Below are 18,367 nucleotides of genomic sequence, written 5' to 3' on the forward strand. Positions count from 1 at the left end.
ATATTGTGGGGGTGCTTTGCCTCAGGAGGAACTGAGGCATTTCACAAAATAGATGGCTTCATGAGGAAGGAAAATTATGTGGATATATTAAAGCAACATCTCAAGACATCAGTCAGGAGGTTAAAGCTTGGTTGCAAATGGGTCTTCCAAATGGACAATAACCCCAAGCATACTTCCAAAGTTGTGACAAAATGGCTTAAGGACAACAAAGTTAAGATATTGGATATTGGAGTGGCCATCACAAACCTCAATCCTATAGAAAATGTGTGTGCAGAACTGAAAAAGAGTGTGCGAGAAAGGAGGCCTACAAACCTGACTCAGTTACACCAGCTCTGTCAGGAGGAATGGGCCAAAATTCACCCAACTTATTGTGGGAAGCTTGTGGTAGGCTACCTGAAACGTTTGACCGAAGTTAAACAATTTAAAGGCAATGCTACTAAAACCTAATTGAGTGGATGTAAACTTCTGACCCCCTGAGAATGTGATGAAAGAAATAAAAGCTGAAATAAATCATTCTCTACTATTATTCTGCCATTTCACATTCTTAAAATAAAGTGGTGATCCTAACTGAACTAAGACAGGGAATTTTTACTCGGATTAAATGTCAGGAATCGTGAAAAGCTGAGTTTAAATGTATTTAGCTAAGGTGTAAGTAAACTTCCAACTTCAACTGTATGTAGATGGTCCCAGTTGAGAACTTTTGACTGACAAAAACGGACAATTGATGAACAATTTCATCCGTGGTCATGCATCTCAATGTGGCCGTATCCTTACCCTTTTGTTCTATCCTCAATATTTATTTCTTTTTCAGCATATAGTGGTGCTAAATGCTTAGGCCGGGATTCAATCCGATCACGTTTTGTCGTTAACGTGCCATTTAATGGTCATTTCCAACATGCAGCGTTTACAGTGAATGTGGTTTCTGCGAACGCAGAAACATTGTCTTTAAAATACACATTGTTGACAAAGCACGATCGGATTGAATCCTGGCCTTGGTAAATCTGGCCCAAAGATAGCAGAAGAAAGACGCCCAATAGGATTGACAACACAAGCTATCTGTGAGGACTGTCACTGATGACCTTATATGATTAGTGGTAAATAAGTTGTAAAAGCAGAAGGTATTTCTGATGTGAAATTATCTATTGAAGAACCTCACTATTTCCCTCTTTCCCCCTCTTCATAGTAGGTGTGGGCAATGTTACCCTATGAGGACCACTGTGGGTGCAGGTTTTTGTTCCAGCCAAACAGTCATACGTCCAACTCTACTCATTACTCACACACTTTGACTAGTTGAATCAGGTATGTTGACACTTCACTAAAGCTGCAGAGTTGTGTTTGTGTGTGTGTGTGTCCTATTCATGAATTTATTTAAACTGCTGAAAACACTCCCACTTGCTGGCCTATAGATTTTCTTATAGAGTTCTCATTCAATATGGTTTTCCATACATTTATTGAAAACCATCCCTTTAAATACAGTGCCTTGCGAAAGTATTCGGCCCCCTTGAACTTTGCGACCTTTTGCCACATTTCAGGCTTCAAACATAAAGATATAAAACTGTATTTTTTTTGTGAAGAATCAACAACAAGTGGGACACAATCATGAAGTGGAACGACATTTATTGGATATTTCAAACTTTTTTAACAAATCAAAAACTGAAAAATTGGGCGTGCAAAATTATTCAGCCCCCTTAAGTTAATACTTTGTAGCGCCACCTTTTGCTGCGATTACAGCTGTAAGTCGCTTGGGGTATATCTCTATCAGTTTTGCACATCGAGAGACTGAAAATTTTTCCCATTCCTCCTTGCAAAACAGCTCGAGCTCAGTGAGGTTGTTTGGCCCTGTCCGGGGGTGTCCTCGGATGGGGCCATAGTGTCTCCTGGCCCCTCCTGTCTCAGCCTCCAGTATTTATGCTGCAGTAGTTTGTGTCGGGGGGCTAGGGTCAGTTTGTTATATCTGGAGTACTTCTCCTGTCCTATTCGGTGTCCTGTGTGAATCTAAGTGTGCGTTCTCTAATTCTCTCCTTCTCTCTTTCTTTCTCTCTCTCGGAGGACCTGAGCCCTAGGACCATGCCCCAGGACTACCTGACATGATGACTCCTTGCTGTCCCCAGTCCACCTGGCCGTGCTGCTGCTCCAGTTTCAACTGTTCTGCCTTATTATTATTCGACCATGCTGGTCATTTATGAACATTTTAACATCTTGGCCATGTTCTGTTATAATCTCCACCCGGCACAGCCAGAAGAGGACTGGCCACCCCACATAGCCTGGTTCCTCTCTAGGTTTCTTCCTAGGTTTTGGCCTTTCTAGGGAGTTTTTCCTAGCCACCGTGCTTCTAAACCTGCATTGCTTGCTGTTTGGGGTTTTAGGCTGGGTTTCTGTACAGCACTTTGAGATATCAGCTGATGTACGAAGGGCTATATAAATACATTTGATTTTGATTTGATTTGATGGAGAGCATTTGTGAACAGCAGTTTTCAGTTCTTTCCACAGATTCTCGATTGGATTCAGGTCTGGACTTTGACTTGGCCATTCTAACACCTGGATATGTTTATTTTTGAACCATTCCATTGTAGATTTTGCTTTATGTTTTGGATCATTGTCTTGTTCGAAGACAAATCTCCGTCCCAGTCTCAGGTCTTTTGCAGACTCCATCAGGTTTTCTTCCAGAATGGTCCTGTATTTGGCTCCATCCATCTTCCCATCAATTTTAACCATCTTCCCTGTCCCTGCTGAAGAAAAGCAGGCCCAAACCATGATGCTGCCACCACCATGTTTGACAGTGGGGATGGTGTGTTCAGGGTGATGAGCTGTGTTGCTTTTACGCCAAACATAACATTTTGCATTGTTGCCAAAAAGTTCAATTTTGGTTTCATCTGACCAGAGCACCTTCTTCCACATGTTTGGTGTGTCTCCCAGGTGGCTTGTGGCAAACTTTAAACAACACTTTTTATGGATATCTTTAAGAAATGGCTTTCTTCTTGCCACTCTTCCATAAAGGCCAGATTTGTGCAATATACGACTCATTGTTGTCCTATGGACAGAGTCTCCCACCTCAGCTGTAGATCTCTGCAGTTCATCCAAAGTGATCATGGGCCTCTTGGCTGCATCTCTGATCAGTCTTCTCCTTGTATGAGCTGAAAGTTTAGAGGGACGGCCAGGTCTTGGTAGATTTGCAGTGGTCTGATACTCCTTCCATTTCAATATTATCGCTTGCAGTGCTCCTTGGGATGTTTAAAGCTTGGGAAATCTTTTTGTATCCAAATCCGGCTTTAAACTTCTTCACAACAGTATCTCGGACCTGCCTGGTGTGTTCCTTGTTCTTCATGATGCTCTCTGCGCTTTTAACGGACCTCTGAGACTATCACAGTGCAGGTGCATTTATACGGAGACTTGATTACACACAGGTGGATTGTATTTATCATCATTAGTCATTTAGGTCAACATTGGATCATTCAGAGATCCTCACTGAACTTCTGGAGAGAGTTTGCTGCACTGAAAGTAAAGGGGCTGAATAATTTTGCACGCCCAATTTTTCAGTTTTTGATTTGTTAAAAAAGTTTGAAATATCCAATAAATGTCGTTCCACTTCATGATTGTGTCCCACTTGTTGTTGATTCTTCACAAAAAAATACAATTTTATATCTTTATGTTTGAAGCCTGAAATGTGGCAAAAGGTCGCAAAGTTCAAGGGGGCCGAATACTTTCGCAAGGCACTGTACCTTTCATTTGAATTTATCGACAGACCAGCTCTCCAGGACAGGCAACCCTCGTCCTGGAGTGCAGGCACTTCATGTTTTTGATTTAATCGACCTGGAAGACCAGGTGTGTTGAATTTATCCCTGAACTGATCAATTAAATCATTTGGTTACGTGTGGTGCCTAGCTGGATCAAAATCCTCCGGTACAATACCTACGGAACTCCAGGAACAGGGTTGCATACCCATGCACTAGAATATATGAAGAGAGCGGTTCAAAATATTTCAGCGGTTGTGTCACATTTCAGAATCAATAAGAGACACTAAATCCAGAAGTGGAAAGAAAGCCATCGAAATATACAAATACTTGTTTGTTATTTGGAAAAAAATACTCTGATCTTGTGTATTATTTAGGATTAGGAAAGTTCTGCATTTTTGGGGGAGAGCCTTTAGGCACAAAATATATTGGTGAATCAATAATACAGTGGTTTGATTCATCTTGAAAGTTGCCATATTCAATTGTTCCATCCCTGAAACAATAGGGGTTGAACAGTACTCCTATAAATCTTCTCTGATAATCCTCACTAATCATTGAACTGTGATGACAATGGTCCAGTCGTCATGAACCGTGCGCCAGGCTCCAGGTTTAAACAGCCACGTATGGTCGCTGTTCCATAATGATTCAAATAGACTACATGTCCCGTATTACTTATAATACATTAGCATAACATGATTCACGATCCTCAGGAACAACCACACGAACGAGACAGAGGAATGAAAGGCTACTGATAATGGCTAATATATAACACAACACAAATTATAAAAGAAATACAGTGAAAAGTCTGGGCATATAAATAAAACATTCTAGAAATCATAAATCAACTTGGTAGGTTTGGCGCTATACTGTCATTTGCTCATGGCTACTGGAACCTATAGCTTGGGTCTGTCTCTAAATTGCATCCCTTCAAGGTTATAAGGCCAGCATTTCATTACCGTCACTGTGGAAAATGTGATATGTTGATATGCTTCAGTTTGCTGCCATATGACTGGTGTCACATGTCTCCAGCGATCATGAAGGTAAAATAGATCTAAAACAATTGTCATTGATATTCACAATCCCCTTGTCCAAACGACATACTCATTTACATTGGGGCAAAAAAGTATTTAGTCAGCCACCAATTGTGCAAGTTCTCCCACTTAAAAAGATGAGAGAGGCCTGTAATTTTCATCATAGGTACACTTCAACTATGACAGACAAAATGAGAAAAAAAATCCAGAAAAACACATTGTAGAATTTATGAATTTATTTGCAAATTATGGTGGAAAATAAGTATTTGGTCACCTACAAACAAGCAAGATTTCTGGCTCTCACAGACCTGTAACTTCTTCTTTAAGAGGCTCCTCTGTCCTCCACTCGTTACCTGTATTAATGGCACCTGTTTGAACTTGTTATCAGTATAAAAGACACCTGTCCACAACCTCAAACAGTCACACTCCAAACTCCACTATGGCCAAGACCAAAGAGCTGTCAAAGGACACCAGAAACAAAATTGTAGACCTGTACCAGGCTGGGAAGACTGAATCTACAATAGGTAAGCAGCTTGGTTTGAAGAAATCAACTGTGGGAGCAATTATTAGGAAATGGAAGGCATACAAGACCACTGATAATCTCCCTCGATCTGGGGCTCCACGCAAGATCTCACCCCGTGGGGTCAAAATGATCACAAGAACAGTCAGCAAAAATTCCAGAACCACACGGGGGGACCTAGTGAATGACCTGCAGAGAGCTGGGACCAAAGTAACAAAGCCTACCATCAGTAACACACTACGCCGCCAGGGACTCAAATCCTACAGTGCCAGACATGTCCCCCTGCTTAAGCCAGTACATGTCCAGGCCCGTCTGAAGTTTGCTAGAGAGCATTTGGATGATTCAGAAGAAGATTGGGAGAATGTCATATGGTCAGATGAAATCAAAATATAACTTTTTGGTAAAAACTCAACTCGTCGTGTTTGGAGGACAAAAAATGCTGAGTTGCATCCAAAGAACACCATACCTACTGTGAAGCATGGGGGTGGAAACATCATGCTTTGGGGCTGTTTTTCTGCAATGGGACTAGGACGACTGATCCGTGTAAAGGAAAGAATGAATGGGGCCATGTATCGTGAGATTTTGAGTGAAAACCTCCTTCCATCAGCAAGGGCATTGAAGATGAAATGTGGCTGGGTCTTTCAGCATGACAATGATCCCAAACACATCGCCCGGGCAACGAAGGAGTGGCTTCGTAAGAAGCATTTCAAGGTCGTGGAGTGGCCTTGCCAGTCTCCAGATCTCAACCCCATAGAAAATCTTTGGCGGGAGTTGAAAGTCTGTGTTGCCCAGCAACAGCCCCAAAACATCACTGCTCTAGAGAAGATCTGCATGGAGGAATGGGCCAAAATACCAGCAACAGTGTGTGAAAACCTTGTGAAGACTTACAGAAAACGTTTGACCTCTGTCATTGCCAACAAAGGGTATATAACAAAGTATTGAGATAAACTTTTGTTATTGACCAAATACTTATTTTCCACCATAATTTGCAAATAAATTCATTAAAAATCCTACAATGTGATTTTCTGGATTTTTTTTCTCATTTTGTCTGTCATAGTTGAAGTGTACCTATGATGAAAATTACAGCCCTCTCTCATCTTTTTAAGTTGGAGAACTTGCACAATTGGTGGCTGACTAAATACTTTTTTGCCCCACTGTACCTAGCTCTTATCAATTTGTAAATTACAGTGCATGGAGAATGGGGTTATTTCTATCTAAAAACAAATTCAGTTGATGTTGTTCCGGACAGGTTGCTCAAGCTTATTCATCGTAAGGTGGTGGAATTATGAGGGAATTAAATCAAGGTCAGAACACAGACTATGTGTAGACACACCTCCTCCACACCTTCATGTCTTTGATCTCCACCCCAAACGGATAACGTGTGACGAGCATGCTATTCTCCTGCTTAAATTCAAGGTCAGAATACAGGTTGAGAGAAAAGTGCATAAAAATAGAATTGTGTTCCATTTACGCACGTTTAACTCGATACAGAATTCCCCCCTGCAATGCCTTCAGAAAGTATTCATACCCCTTGACTTATTCCACATTTTGTTGTTACAACCCAAATTCAAAATTGATTAAATTACAATTTCTCACCCATCTGCACACAATACCTCATAATGACAAAGTGAAAACATGTTTTAACATTTTGTAGCAATTTCTTTGTAAACGAAATACAGAAGTATCTCATTTACATAAGTATTCACACCCAAGTCAATACTTGCGATTACTGCTTTGAGTCAACTTGGGTATGTCTGTATCAGCTTTGTACATCTGGAGTTGGGGATTTTCACCCCTTCTTCCTTGCAGATTTTCTCAAGCTCTGTTGAGCGGCAGTGAAAAGTCATTGTCAAGTCTTTCCACAGATTTTCAATGGGATTCACGTCTGGGCTTTGGCTCGGCCACTCAAGGACTTTTACATTCTTGTTCAGAAGCCATTCCAGCTTGCTTTGGCTGTATGCTTGGGGTCATTGTTCTTTTGGAAAGTAAATCTTTGCCCCCAGTCTGAGGTCATTTGCACTCTGAAGCAGGTTTAAGGTTTTCCCTTTATTTGGCTCCATTCATTTCCCCCTTTATCCTTACCATATTTTGCCTTGTGATCTCAAGAGTCTTTCACATGTCATTTTGCAAACTCCAGGCGTGCTGTCATGTGTCTTTTTTCTCAGGAGTGGCTTCCATCTGGCCACTCCCATAAAGCCCAGACTAGTGAAGTGCTGTAGAGACTGTTGTCCTTCTGGCAGGTTGTCCCATCTCAGCTAAGGAACTCCGTAGTTCTGTCAGAGTGGTCATAGGTCTCTTGGTTACCACCCTGACCAAGGTCGTTCTTTCCTGGTTGCTCAGTTTGTTTGGACAGCCAGCATTAGACAGAGTCTGGGGGGTAGTTCCATAGTTTTTGGAGACAACTGTGCTCTTAAACTTTCAACACTTGAGAAATAGTTTTATACCCTTCCCCAGATATATGCTTCATCACAATTCAATCTTGGAGATCTACGGACAGTTCTTTGGACTTCGTGGTGTAGTTTCTGCTCTGACATGCACTGTCAACTGTAGGACCTTATATAGACAGGTGTGTTTCTTTCTAAATCATGTCCAAGCAATCACAGGTGGACTCCAATCAAGCTGTAGTGACATCTCAAGGATCATCAAAGGAAATTGGATGCCCCTGAGCTCAATTTGGAGTATCATAGCAAAGAGGTATGAATACTTATGTAAAGTAGATATTTCTGTATCTAATTTTTTATAAATTTGCAACAAATTCTAAAAACATGTTTTTACTTTGTCATTATGAGGTATTGTGTGAAAAAAATATATATTTTATCCATTTGGAATTCAGGTTGTAACACAACAAAATGAGGGGTCAAGGGGTATGAATACTTTGAAGGCACTGTATGTGCATGATCTGGAACACTGAGCCCTTACTACCTTGGATGCTCCTCTTGAAGAAAGCCTTGCAGCCCTCGCAGGACCACACCCCGTAGTGGTAGCCCGACGCGTAGTCGTGACACACGGCACAGAAGTGCAGTTCAGCCTTCCCTTCCAGCGAGATGACCGTCTCCTCACCCTCCTGCGAGCGCTTCCTCAGAGGCTTGCTGTCCGTCACACAGAGAGAATACAGACAGCAAAGACAACATGACTGATGATGTTTTGAAAACCATACAAAACAAGGGTAAAACTTTATAATGACATTCATGAATAAGCCTTTCAAAGTGCCCCCCTCCCTTCTGACTTTACTGACTCACCATCACAGATCTAACAGGACTGGATAGGTGAAAGCAATATGAAGAAAACACTGTAAATATAATCAAATTCTTGTTCTGTGGCGGAAACGAGATAGAGCAATGACTCACACCTATCTAGTCCCTTCACAAAGAATAGGCTCTGAATTTTCTAATGAAATGCAGCAGTTGGAGGTCTGCAATGTGTGGGGGCTTTTGCCCAGTTTATAAGTAGAATCAGGTTTGTTAGTGCTGGGCTAGGGCAAAAGCCTGCAAGGAGTGAAGAAACTCAGTTTCCTTCCTACCTGCTCTCAGATAGGGCGTGGGGCTCCTCCCAGGACACTCGGGTTGGCTGGCCTTGCTGTGGGCGAGATTGGGGCCGATGGTGCAGAGACAATGGAGGCCCCATGTGAGCTTGGGGGGGCCAGAAGAGGGAGGGACTGAGGGACTGGTGGGTGGATGGGCAGTCAGAGAGCGCGGGCCCAGCGTAGCTCAGCAGAGTGGGGCTGTAGAAGGACAAGGGGTTGAAGTCGTGCCCGATGTCAGTGTATGGCGAGGGGATGCAGATGGGGTGGGCCTCCATGGGCAGCGCCGGGGACGGGGCGCTGAAGATGGGCGAGAGGATGCGGCCACCGCGGCCAACACGGCTGGGATCCACTTCCTGCAGCTTCAGAAGGGTCGCAGAGTCACGCTCTGGGAGTGGAGACGCAGCCATTGGCGACTGCGGGAGCTCTGAAGGCAGGCCAGGGAGTCTTCTATATTGTGACATCAATGAGACACACCACTCCCAGTAGGAGGATGAGTGTCCCTTGAAGCTGATTTAAGGTCAGTTGTGAATTTTTCCTTCATTAATGATTGAGATTATAATTGGAGGAGGAAAAGCTGATCCTAGACATGTGCTTATGGTCCCAACTGTAGGAGATCTCAAAGCAGGCTTTAGCAGAGGTCTATGAGAATTTTAGCAAGAGACTCGACTATAGGAAGTCTACAAGAGGATCTGGCTGTAATGCATCATCAGCATGGAACACGGTTTCAGGGGTTGTGTCACCAGACATGGACGTGGATTTTTCCCAGAATCGATAAGTGGAGTAGCAATCCATCCGTGTATGGATCTCTGACAACGTCAAAAAATGACACAATGGCAGGGTCTCCGATATCAGGGGATTCCAACTGAAGGGAAAGAGAGAAAAGGATTGTGTCAAACAGAGCACTTCACTAAAACATCATACATTAAACTCAAACAAATTATTAAGAGCCAATAACATTCTATGCACAAAACCGAAGATGTTCCATAACTTTTTTTTTTGTATTTATAAAAAGGGGACTGCACTATCCAATCTCCTTTCATTTTTTTTTATTTTTTATGACAGGACAGTTTTTCTGCCTACTGAACACGACCCAGGTTTTCAACACTACTCAGATAACCTCCACAGCTCCACTCACTATAGCACTCTTTGTAATTGAGACCTTATTCAAGTACTGCCAGTGGCTACAGACATAGTTAGCATCTCATCAAACCATGAAGAATAAAGGACTACATGTAGAGTATTGAAAAATGAAAACGATCAAAGCCCAAAGACTAAACACCTCCCTCTACAACTGGATCCTGGACTTCCTGACAGGCCGCCCACCAGGTGGTAAGGGTAGGTAACAACACATCCGCCACACTGATCTTCAACACGGGGGCCCCTCAGGGGTGCGTGCTCAGTCCCCTCCTGTACTCCCTCTTCACTCATCACTGCATGGCCAGGCACGACTCCAACACCATCATCAAGTTTGCCGATGACACAACAGTGGTAGGCCTGATCACCGACAACAATGAGACAGCCTACCAGGTGGTGTCAGAGGAAGGCCCTCAACATGGTCAAAGACTCCAGCCACCCTAGTCATAGACTGTTATCTCTGCTACTGCACGGCAAGAGGTACCAGAGCGCGTCCAAAACGGCAGGTTGACAATGTCAATGAAAACACTTCCAGTTGGTCAGTGCATGCTCTGATTACATATCCAGCAGCATACCACCCTGCATACCACTGCTGGCTTGCTTCTGAAGCTAAGCAGGGTTGGTCCTAGTCAGTTCCTGGATGGGAGACCAGATGTTGCTGTAAGTGGTGTTGGAGGGCCAGTAGGAGGCACTCTTTCCTCTGGTCTAAAAAAATATCCCAATGCCCCAGGGCAGTGATTGGGGACACTGCCATGTGTAGGGTGCTGTCTTTAGGATGGGACGTTAAACGGGTGTCCTGACTCTCTGAGGTCATTAAAGATCCCATGGCACTTATTATAAGAGTAGGGGTGTTAACCCTGGTGTCCTGGCTAAATTCCCAATCTGGCCCTCAAACCATCACAGTCACCTAATAATCTCCAGTTTACAATTGGCTCATTCATCCCCCTCCTCTCACCTGTAACTATTCCCCAGGCCGTTGCTGCAAATGAGAATGTGTTCTCAGTCAACTTACCTGGTAAAATAACGGAAAAATAAAAACATTCTGGTAATCTGTCTGGCCTTGTGAATGTTGACCTGTTTAAAGGTCTTACTCACATCGGCTACGGACAGCGTGACCACACAGTCTTCCAAAACAGCTGGTGCTCTCATGCATACTTTAGTGTGTGTCTTGGAGCCTGTTGGTCAGACACTCGATGCTCCAATACCACTTGCCAGATGATAACAGAGTGGCTCGGGTGACTGGATAATTGACGATCTTCCGGGCCTTCCTCAGAGACCGTCTGGTGTAAATGCCCGCACACACCCTCTGTAGAGCCTTGCGGTTGACGGCGGTGCAATTGCCATACCAGGCGGTGATATAGCTGGTCAAGATGCTCTCGATGGTGCAGCTATTAAACTTCTTGAGGATCTGAGGGCCCATGCCAAATTTCTTCAGTCGTTTGAGGTTGAAGAGGCACTGTTGCACCTACAGTGTCGGTGTGATTTGACTATGTCAGATCCTCTGTGACGTGCACGCCGAGGAGCTTTTGACCCTCTCCACTGCAGCCTCGTCGATGCAGATGGGGGCGTGTTCACCCCTGTTTCCTGTAGTCCGCGATGGTTTTGCTGATGTTGAGGGAGAGGTTGTTTTCCTAAAAATGTGTGCTTTCCCTTTAAGACCCATGACGTCATTCACACAAAGTTAGTTCAAGGCTCGAGCAAAGATGTGAGAGATGAGAGGCATGGGAGACTAACTGAACTCATAATTTTTGAATATCAGCAATATTTTGCGTAATGTTATCACAAACAATGTACTCGGGTAGAGAATAGATGTTGGCTTCAGCTGTAAGGTAGCAAGGAAAGTTTGCCTACAAAGCTGGAAGCTCCTGATATCTTCCAGCCTTGCAGTGTTCTAGCCTGTACTGGACATCGTTTGGGAGTATTTAACAGTTTCAACATTTCTACATGGTGTTTTGCATTATTCAAGTGTGATAACTTCTGCGCTGCATAAGTGGTAATGCAGCCCAGACACCCATGAGGAATTACTGAACTCACTGGAAGGCTAGAGCTAGCAATAAGTAAGTGGAGCAGGCACGGTGCTCTCGCGCTGTACGGGGACATCAGCTGTGCTAATAGACAGACTTGATCCTCTCTCAATCAGTAGACGACGTGAGATACTTGACAGAATAAATTATATTACAGAGACATTTCTCATGTTCTAGTATCGAAAAAGTACTGTTTCGGTATACCATGCAACACTAAGCTGATATGGTTCTTAACCCGCCTCTCAAATCACCTAATGATGACAGAGTGCTACAGGGCAATATACATTTATGCAGGTTACACAAAAACATAGAGACAGGGTTGGGGACTAATTACAAAAAAAACAACCCCTTACATTACCACCAAACATATTGTTAATCAGATTACAGATACATTTGAAAAAATGTATGATTACTTCTCGGATTACTTTTCAATTCAGAAATTATTTGACACCTTTCTGATCTCAATGATATTCAAATCAGCATAGGAAAAAGGCGCAAGTTTATGATTTTCAGCCCGAGAAAGTCACGAGACCACTATGATGACACATCAAATGTGCTTGATGGATTGCGGGAAAAAAGCAGGAATGGACCTTTTTTAGGCTACAGTCCAATCTACGTCTTCCAATGGTGCGACTGCTGTCGGCATCCAAAGATTATCCAACTTGATTAAACGCTTGGAGATAAGAATGACAGCAGTATAGCCTACGGGCGATACGGATCACTTATTATTAATATCTACATACAGCATTGTTATGAATCACTCTGCTTCACTGTAATTTAGCTATTTACAGATGTTAGTTGTTGTGCATGGCTGATCACAAATGTAGGCTATATGTGTATTTTAACCCAATAATGGTTGAATTTAAGAACTATAAGCTGCCTATAAAGAATTGTTTTTGATAGGTAAAGATATAGCATAATCGTATTATTGTCTGTAGTAGAAAGAGGTGGGTTAGAAAAAGCCTACATAACCATCCCTTAAAGTCAAATGCAACATCCATTTATGGCCAACTATGTTAATCTCCAACATTGATTTATCCTGCAATAGATCGGTAATATTTATTTTGTCATCTTCTAATGCCTCTTACTGAGTTTGGGTAATCCAAAAGTTACATTACTGATTACAAACTGTTAATTGTGCAATTGATAAATACTGGGTCTTCTCCGTGTATTGATTGATTGTGACACTGCAGGACGTCTGACTTGGTGTAGGACTCACATTACGACAGTCCAGTGCTCTGAGTGCAGTTTTTATGGGAAGCCAGCCAAAATAAACGTACCTTAACCCCAATGGGTAGACATATATAGAAACAAAAAACAGACAGACACATGCAGGGTCATCCCTAGCTACTAAGCGCGGCTGGTAGGGGGCCCACTTTTTTAGTAGGAAAATCTGGTGGGTGAACCAGATAATTACTGATCTTACTGACTAGGTGGGTTCAAGCCCGGGTCTCATGCACACTGCAAAATTGTATGAGCTTGCTGAGATAAAGGCTAGGCATTTGTTTATGGAGCTAATGTAAGTGTTCAGGTCTCAGTTAAGAATTACTACTACCACCTTACAATGGCAAACCAGGCAAGCACAGCTAGATTATGTAGTTGAAATATACTATACCCAGGGCTGGTGCCATCCCCTAGTGGCATTGCGGCCTTGAACAAGACATTTAACCCCTAAACTGATGTAAGGGTGATGCTGTAAGGCTGACCCTGTGCTGCTACCAGCCTTTTGTGTAAATAGTGTGTCAGAAATGTATGCACTGTGACAGAAGACATACCCACATTGGTGTGTACACACAGACACACACAGGTTTCAGACGAGCTCAGGTAGCAGGCGTCTGTCGCCTTTTATGACCCATGTGTTGCTGGGAAACACAGTTCCAAGGAGAGGTTAATCATTCTTAAATGTAAATCATTGTTTAGTGTTTCCCCTTAGCAAAGGCTATATGGCACACTTTCACTGCTACTTCAACAGGCTAGGAATATGCACACATCCCAATGCCCAAAATGTAAACATAGCTGAAACCATCCCATCACGTTTTGGACGCATGACAGGCTGACTACACCACTCATCACGTCACGTGTGCATGAGCGTTGCAAAATACATTTTGAAATCTATATTATTAAATTATTGCACTCACACTGCTCGTGCGCGCCAACGAGCGTCTGCATTGCCATGGGCTAAAATAGAAGTCAGTTCTATTTCTGATGCAGTTCGCGCTGCAAGTCCTGCCTCTCCCATCTCCTCATTGGTTTATAGAAGCAGGTACACACGTGCCATCTCTTCATTGGTTATACCCACGTGGGTGACTGAAAGACGAACGAGGTCGGTGTTGCACCTAATTTATGAAAGTTGCCAATCGCAATATAAAGTCAAGAAAAGAAAAAGCCTAGGAGGAAGAGAGATGACTAGAAACGATTCGGTTGACCATTTTATGTGTGGATTAATTGTCAGAGTAGAGGACCTTGTCCATTTCAGGTAAAATAACAACTCAATGTTTATATCCCAGGACAAATTAGCTAGCAACAGCAAGCTAGCTAAATAGAACAAATCAGCTAGCAAGTGCAAGCTAACTAGCTAAATTACCATAAAGGTTTAATGCTTTTCGACCTGTCCCCAAATTAATGTAATTGGTTCAGAGTTTGTTTTGATATTTTAACCTGCGTGTCGTGATCGCGATTGGTGTGGTGGGGCAAAATACATTTATGCACGATGGCTCGCGTGCGCAGCCGGTTTGGGTTCCATGTGAGGCAGTTATGACAGCTAGCAAAATAGGACAGGAGCAGTAGAGCACAACTGTAAACAAATTTAAATAACTCTATTAGCTGGTTAGCTAGGTACTTTAATTATTTGTGGTGTAAAACAAATCACTTACTGACAACAAGCGCTCATAGGGCTTTATTTTAACTAACCTAATGCAATGGTAAATCTTAGTGTTGGCGGTAGCGCTATACTGTAGGTCCAGGGGTTTGTCAGAAATATATCCCACTCTACCCAGCGTGAAGCCTTCCACGGTAAATCCATGTCCTCTACAAATGTAACAAGAGATTAGCGACAAGGAGGAGTCATGAGGTCGTGTTGGTTCGTTTATACACCGATTCCTGCTGCCGCTACCACTGTTGCTGCCGGACTCGCAAGTCACCAATTCCCGCCAAACAGTGTATGCTCGCTGCCCTCTGTCTCAGGGTGTTCAGCAGCGATTTCTCATTTAGTCTTGTCCGTCCCAGCTCGAGTACAGACGAGCCAGTGTATTGTCTAGCTGTGCTATTTCAACACTGAGAACTGTACTCTGTCTAGAATAATACATCAGTCTTGAATAAATCCACATGTAGTCTAGAGCTGGGAAGATACATTTTTCTGATATTGTTCATTACGATAAGTAGACTATACTAGAGAAATGTGAAGTTTGAAATGAAATACGTTGGGTGATTGGGTGATATATGGGTGATTTGTTAATGGGACAATTGATGGCAACAACCATCAAACTAGTAGCAGTAGTTTAAAGGATAATTTTATCATTCTATTTATCGTTATCGCATCAATTCAGGACATTTTTCGCCATATGGATTTTTGTCCCTATCGCCCAGCTCTAATGTAGTCCAAGACTTATTCTTGTTTTTTGGAAATTATCAGATTGCAGTGAACAATATATTTTGAGCACAGTTCGGCACCAGTTCTGCATTTTAAATGTAACTTTTGATCTAGATTTCTCTGGTCTAGATTATCAAAATCATACACTTGGACTTGGCCCTTGCAAAACACAGGCAATAGAGGACAAACATATAGCAAAATCATACAGTCATACAAATATTCATTTTTTAAAATGTTATAAATCCAAGTTGATTGAAGTTTGGGATATTAATGGCCTTGGTGTTTTTTGTTGCCAATTTTAAGTATTTTTTTAACATAAAGCACAATTACTAGAGCATTCTGCATCCTTAATTATTATTTCAGGGTGAAAGCACATGAAGGGGGACTTTTGGTGTTTCGTTTGAAGCAGTGACCTTGCCTTGAAAGCAGCCTCCCCACTACTCAGTCCTGAAAACAGCTGGCAATGAAGCGTGAGAGAGCAACTCCCACCTACTAAACCTACTGAGTATGGATAAGATACAGGGCCAACACCATCTACAGAAGACCAACCAACACATTTACTTTCCCTATTTGGAGAGCTTTGCTGCACATTAGCCCAATCTAAAGTGCTAGGCAGAAGATTCCTAATGGACAGACTTGTGCACACTGGCTATTCAACCCAAAAAAACGGCACCTCATCCCACATGCCTGATGTTATAACACCCACACTAATCCAACATCACCTTATACCATCATGCCACTACTTGGCCAATTCAGAGATACAAGAAACCCCATCCTCGTGCTCCTACACATTACAGCACAACTACAAAACCCAAATGTTTGTGTTGGCTTTCCCAGCAAATGCCTAGGCTTTAGCTCAGCAGGCTAGCACAGACCCAGCAACTCCGAGCCAAATTGACCCCGGGAATAGATAGGATATATAGATAAAAACATCAAATGTCATAGCAGAGCTGGCAAAAAGCACATGTGCCTTCACACCGGAGATCAGGGTTCAATCTCCCCTTTAAGAATCAACTATATGTTTGCATTTGTTGCACATCCATACACCAAATTACTTTCATCTAACCGTACCCAGAAATGAAAGAGGTGAGCCAATAGCCAGCTAGACTGTTACTTGCCTGAGCATTTTCTACATTGAATCCATGCTTCTGAGGCTCTCATCTGCCTCACTGAGCTTACGTGTGTAAAACTACTGGGGAGGGGTGCAAGGACCCTTATCCCTGAGATACTTAGAGGAAGTCGAAAAGTGTACAGTACTTAATTTCACTCAGCAAAATGCCTTAAGAGGTACTTTGGACTACTGCCCTGAATATCCCTAAGCCCACTAACTCCAATCCCAAACCATATTCACCTCCCAGTTTAAGTATCCACACTCCACTAGCTGAAAGCACACAGCTTCTAGAGAAAATCTGCTCAAACCAGTCATGCACAGGCGTTGCCGTTTGAAGATGTGTACAGCGCGTTTCTCAATTACAACCAAAACCTCATCCTTGTTGTGCTGTACCAGGCATTCGCTGACCCAAAAAGACTAGAAAAGTAATGGTTGGAGATTTGACCTTGGGGGTATTTTTTTTTTTACAAAAACAGGACACCCCCACATATAGGCCAACATGCTTCCTAGAGCAAAGGCATTTGTCTAATTTACGAACTACATGGCATAAGGCCAATAAATCCTATGAATTTTGACTGTGTTCCAAGATCCCCAAATAGGCTTGGCTGATTCTCAATGACATGTCAAAGATGAGAAGGAAAGAACAGAACATGACAAAAGATAAATGGGAGAAACAAAAAGGTTGTTGAAAATATTGATGACAGAGAGGGAGACGCCGTCATCCATGTATATGGGTAAGAGTCTAGCTAGCTACATTTTCAATTATTATACATTTCAAATTTTGTCAGAAAGCTAACATTGCACCTAGTTGGTTAGCTACCTGCAGAGACTGTAATGTGAAGAACAACTTGACCTGCACCTAAGTCAAATTAGGATATAACGTTAGGCCAACGAGACAGTGTCCAAGTTCTAAAATTGCCCTGCTTTTATTTCGTCACACTCGCAACTGTAAGCTATTTTCTGTAAATAGCTCGCCATTAACTTGTAAATAATGATCTTGACAAAAGTTAAGATGCTGTCAGCTATGATATGGTCATTATTTGACCTGGCTAGCCAGCTAACAAACTAGAAACTAAACAAAACATTGTTTAGAAAGTTTACTTTAGTTACCTTTAGTTAACTGACTTACCTAGTTAAATAAAAAAATAAACATATGACTCCTCAAAGAGATGGGTGGGACTAACTAAGGCTTAAGAGGATGTGAATGATGCTGAATGGGTGTAGACAAAGAGCTCTCTGGTAGGTTTACCAAAACATTCAAGGGCCATTTTCTCAAAAGTGGGGTTACAAGTTTATTAACTTTCAAAGCAGAATTACTTTCCCAACGTTCCTCAACTGTAGTGTATGATATACAATTTCCTAGCTCTGAGACTCTATTTTATCCAATGTAAAAAAGACCAAATCGAGCCGGTCGGTCACAGAAAACTTGAAAGCAACTCCTGTAGCGAATGGTTTAAAAGGGAGATCCCCCATAATTGGGCCTATTCATCTTATTATATATCTTTATCTTATATTTTCACTGAAATACATATTACACAATATATTACAAAATAATCATGTAATAAAAAATGTAATAAAAATATGCAAACCTTTGTCACAAACGCACGCATTGGCTTGTTCAGGCTTCCATTTCTTTGGAACCAATTGCTTTTTGAAAAAATATATAGATGGTGGGGCGACTGATCAGGTAACCTAGGCAAGTCA

General features: G+C 42.3%; 1 protein-coding gene across 1 annotated transcript in view; it reads right to left on the minus strand.

The window, feature by feature from the left end:
* The window catches only part of esr2a (estrogen receptor 2a), a 39,424-nt gene that overhangs the window by 15,997 nt on the left and 5,060 nt on the right, over window positions 1-18,367 (minus strand). The window contains 2 exon segments of the mRNA XM_029631566.2: window positions 8,205-8,371; window positions 8,803-9,667. Of these exon segments, the coding sequence (XP_029487426.2) occupies window positions 8,205-8,371; window positions 8,803-9,266 (631 nt within the window). The 5' untranslated portion in view covers window positions 9,267-9,667.

The sequence above is a fragment of the Oncorhynchus nerka genome, linkage group LG24 (assembly GCF_034236695.1).
Source record: "Oncorhynchus nerka isolate Pitt River linkage group LG24, Oner_Uvic_2.0, whole genome shotgun sequence".
Taxonomy (NCBI): Eukaryota; Metazoa; Chordata; class Actinopteri; order Salmoniformes; family Salmonidae; genus Oncorhynchus; species Oncorhynchus nerka.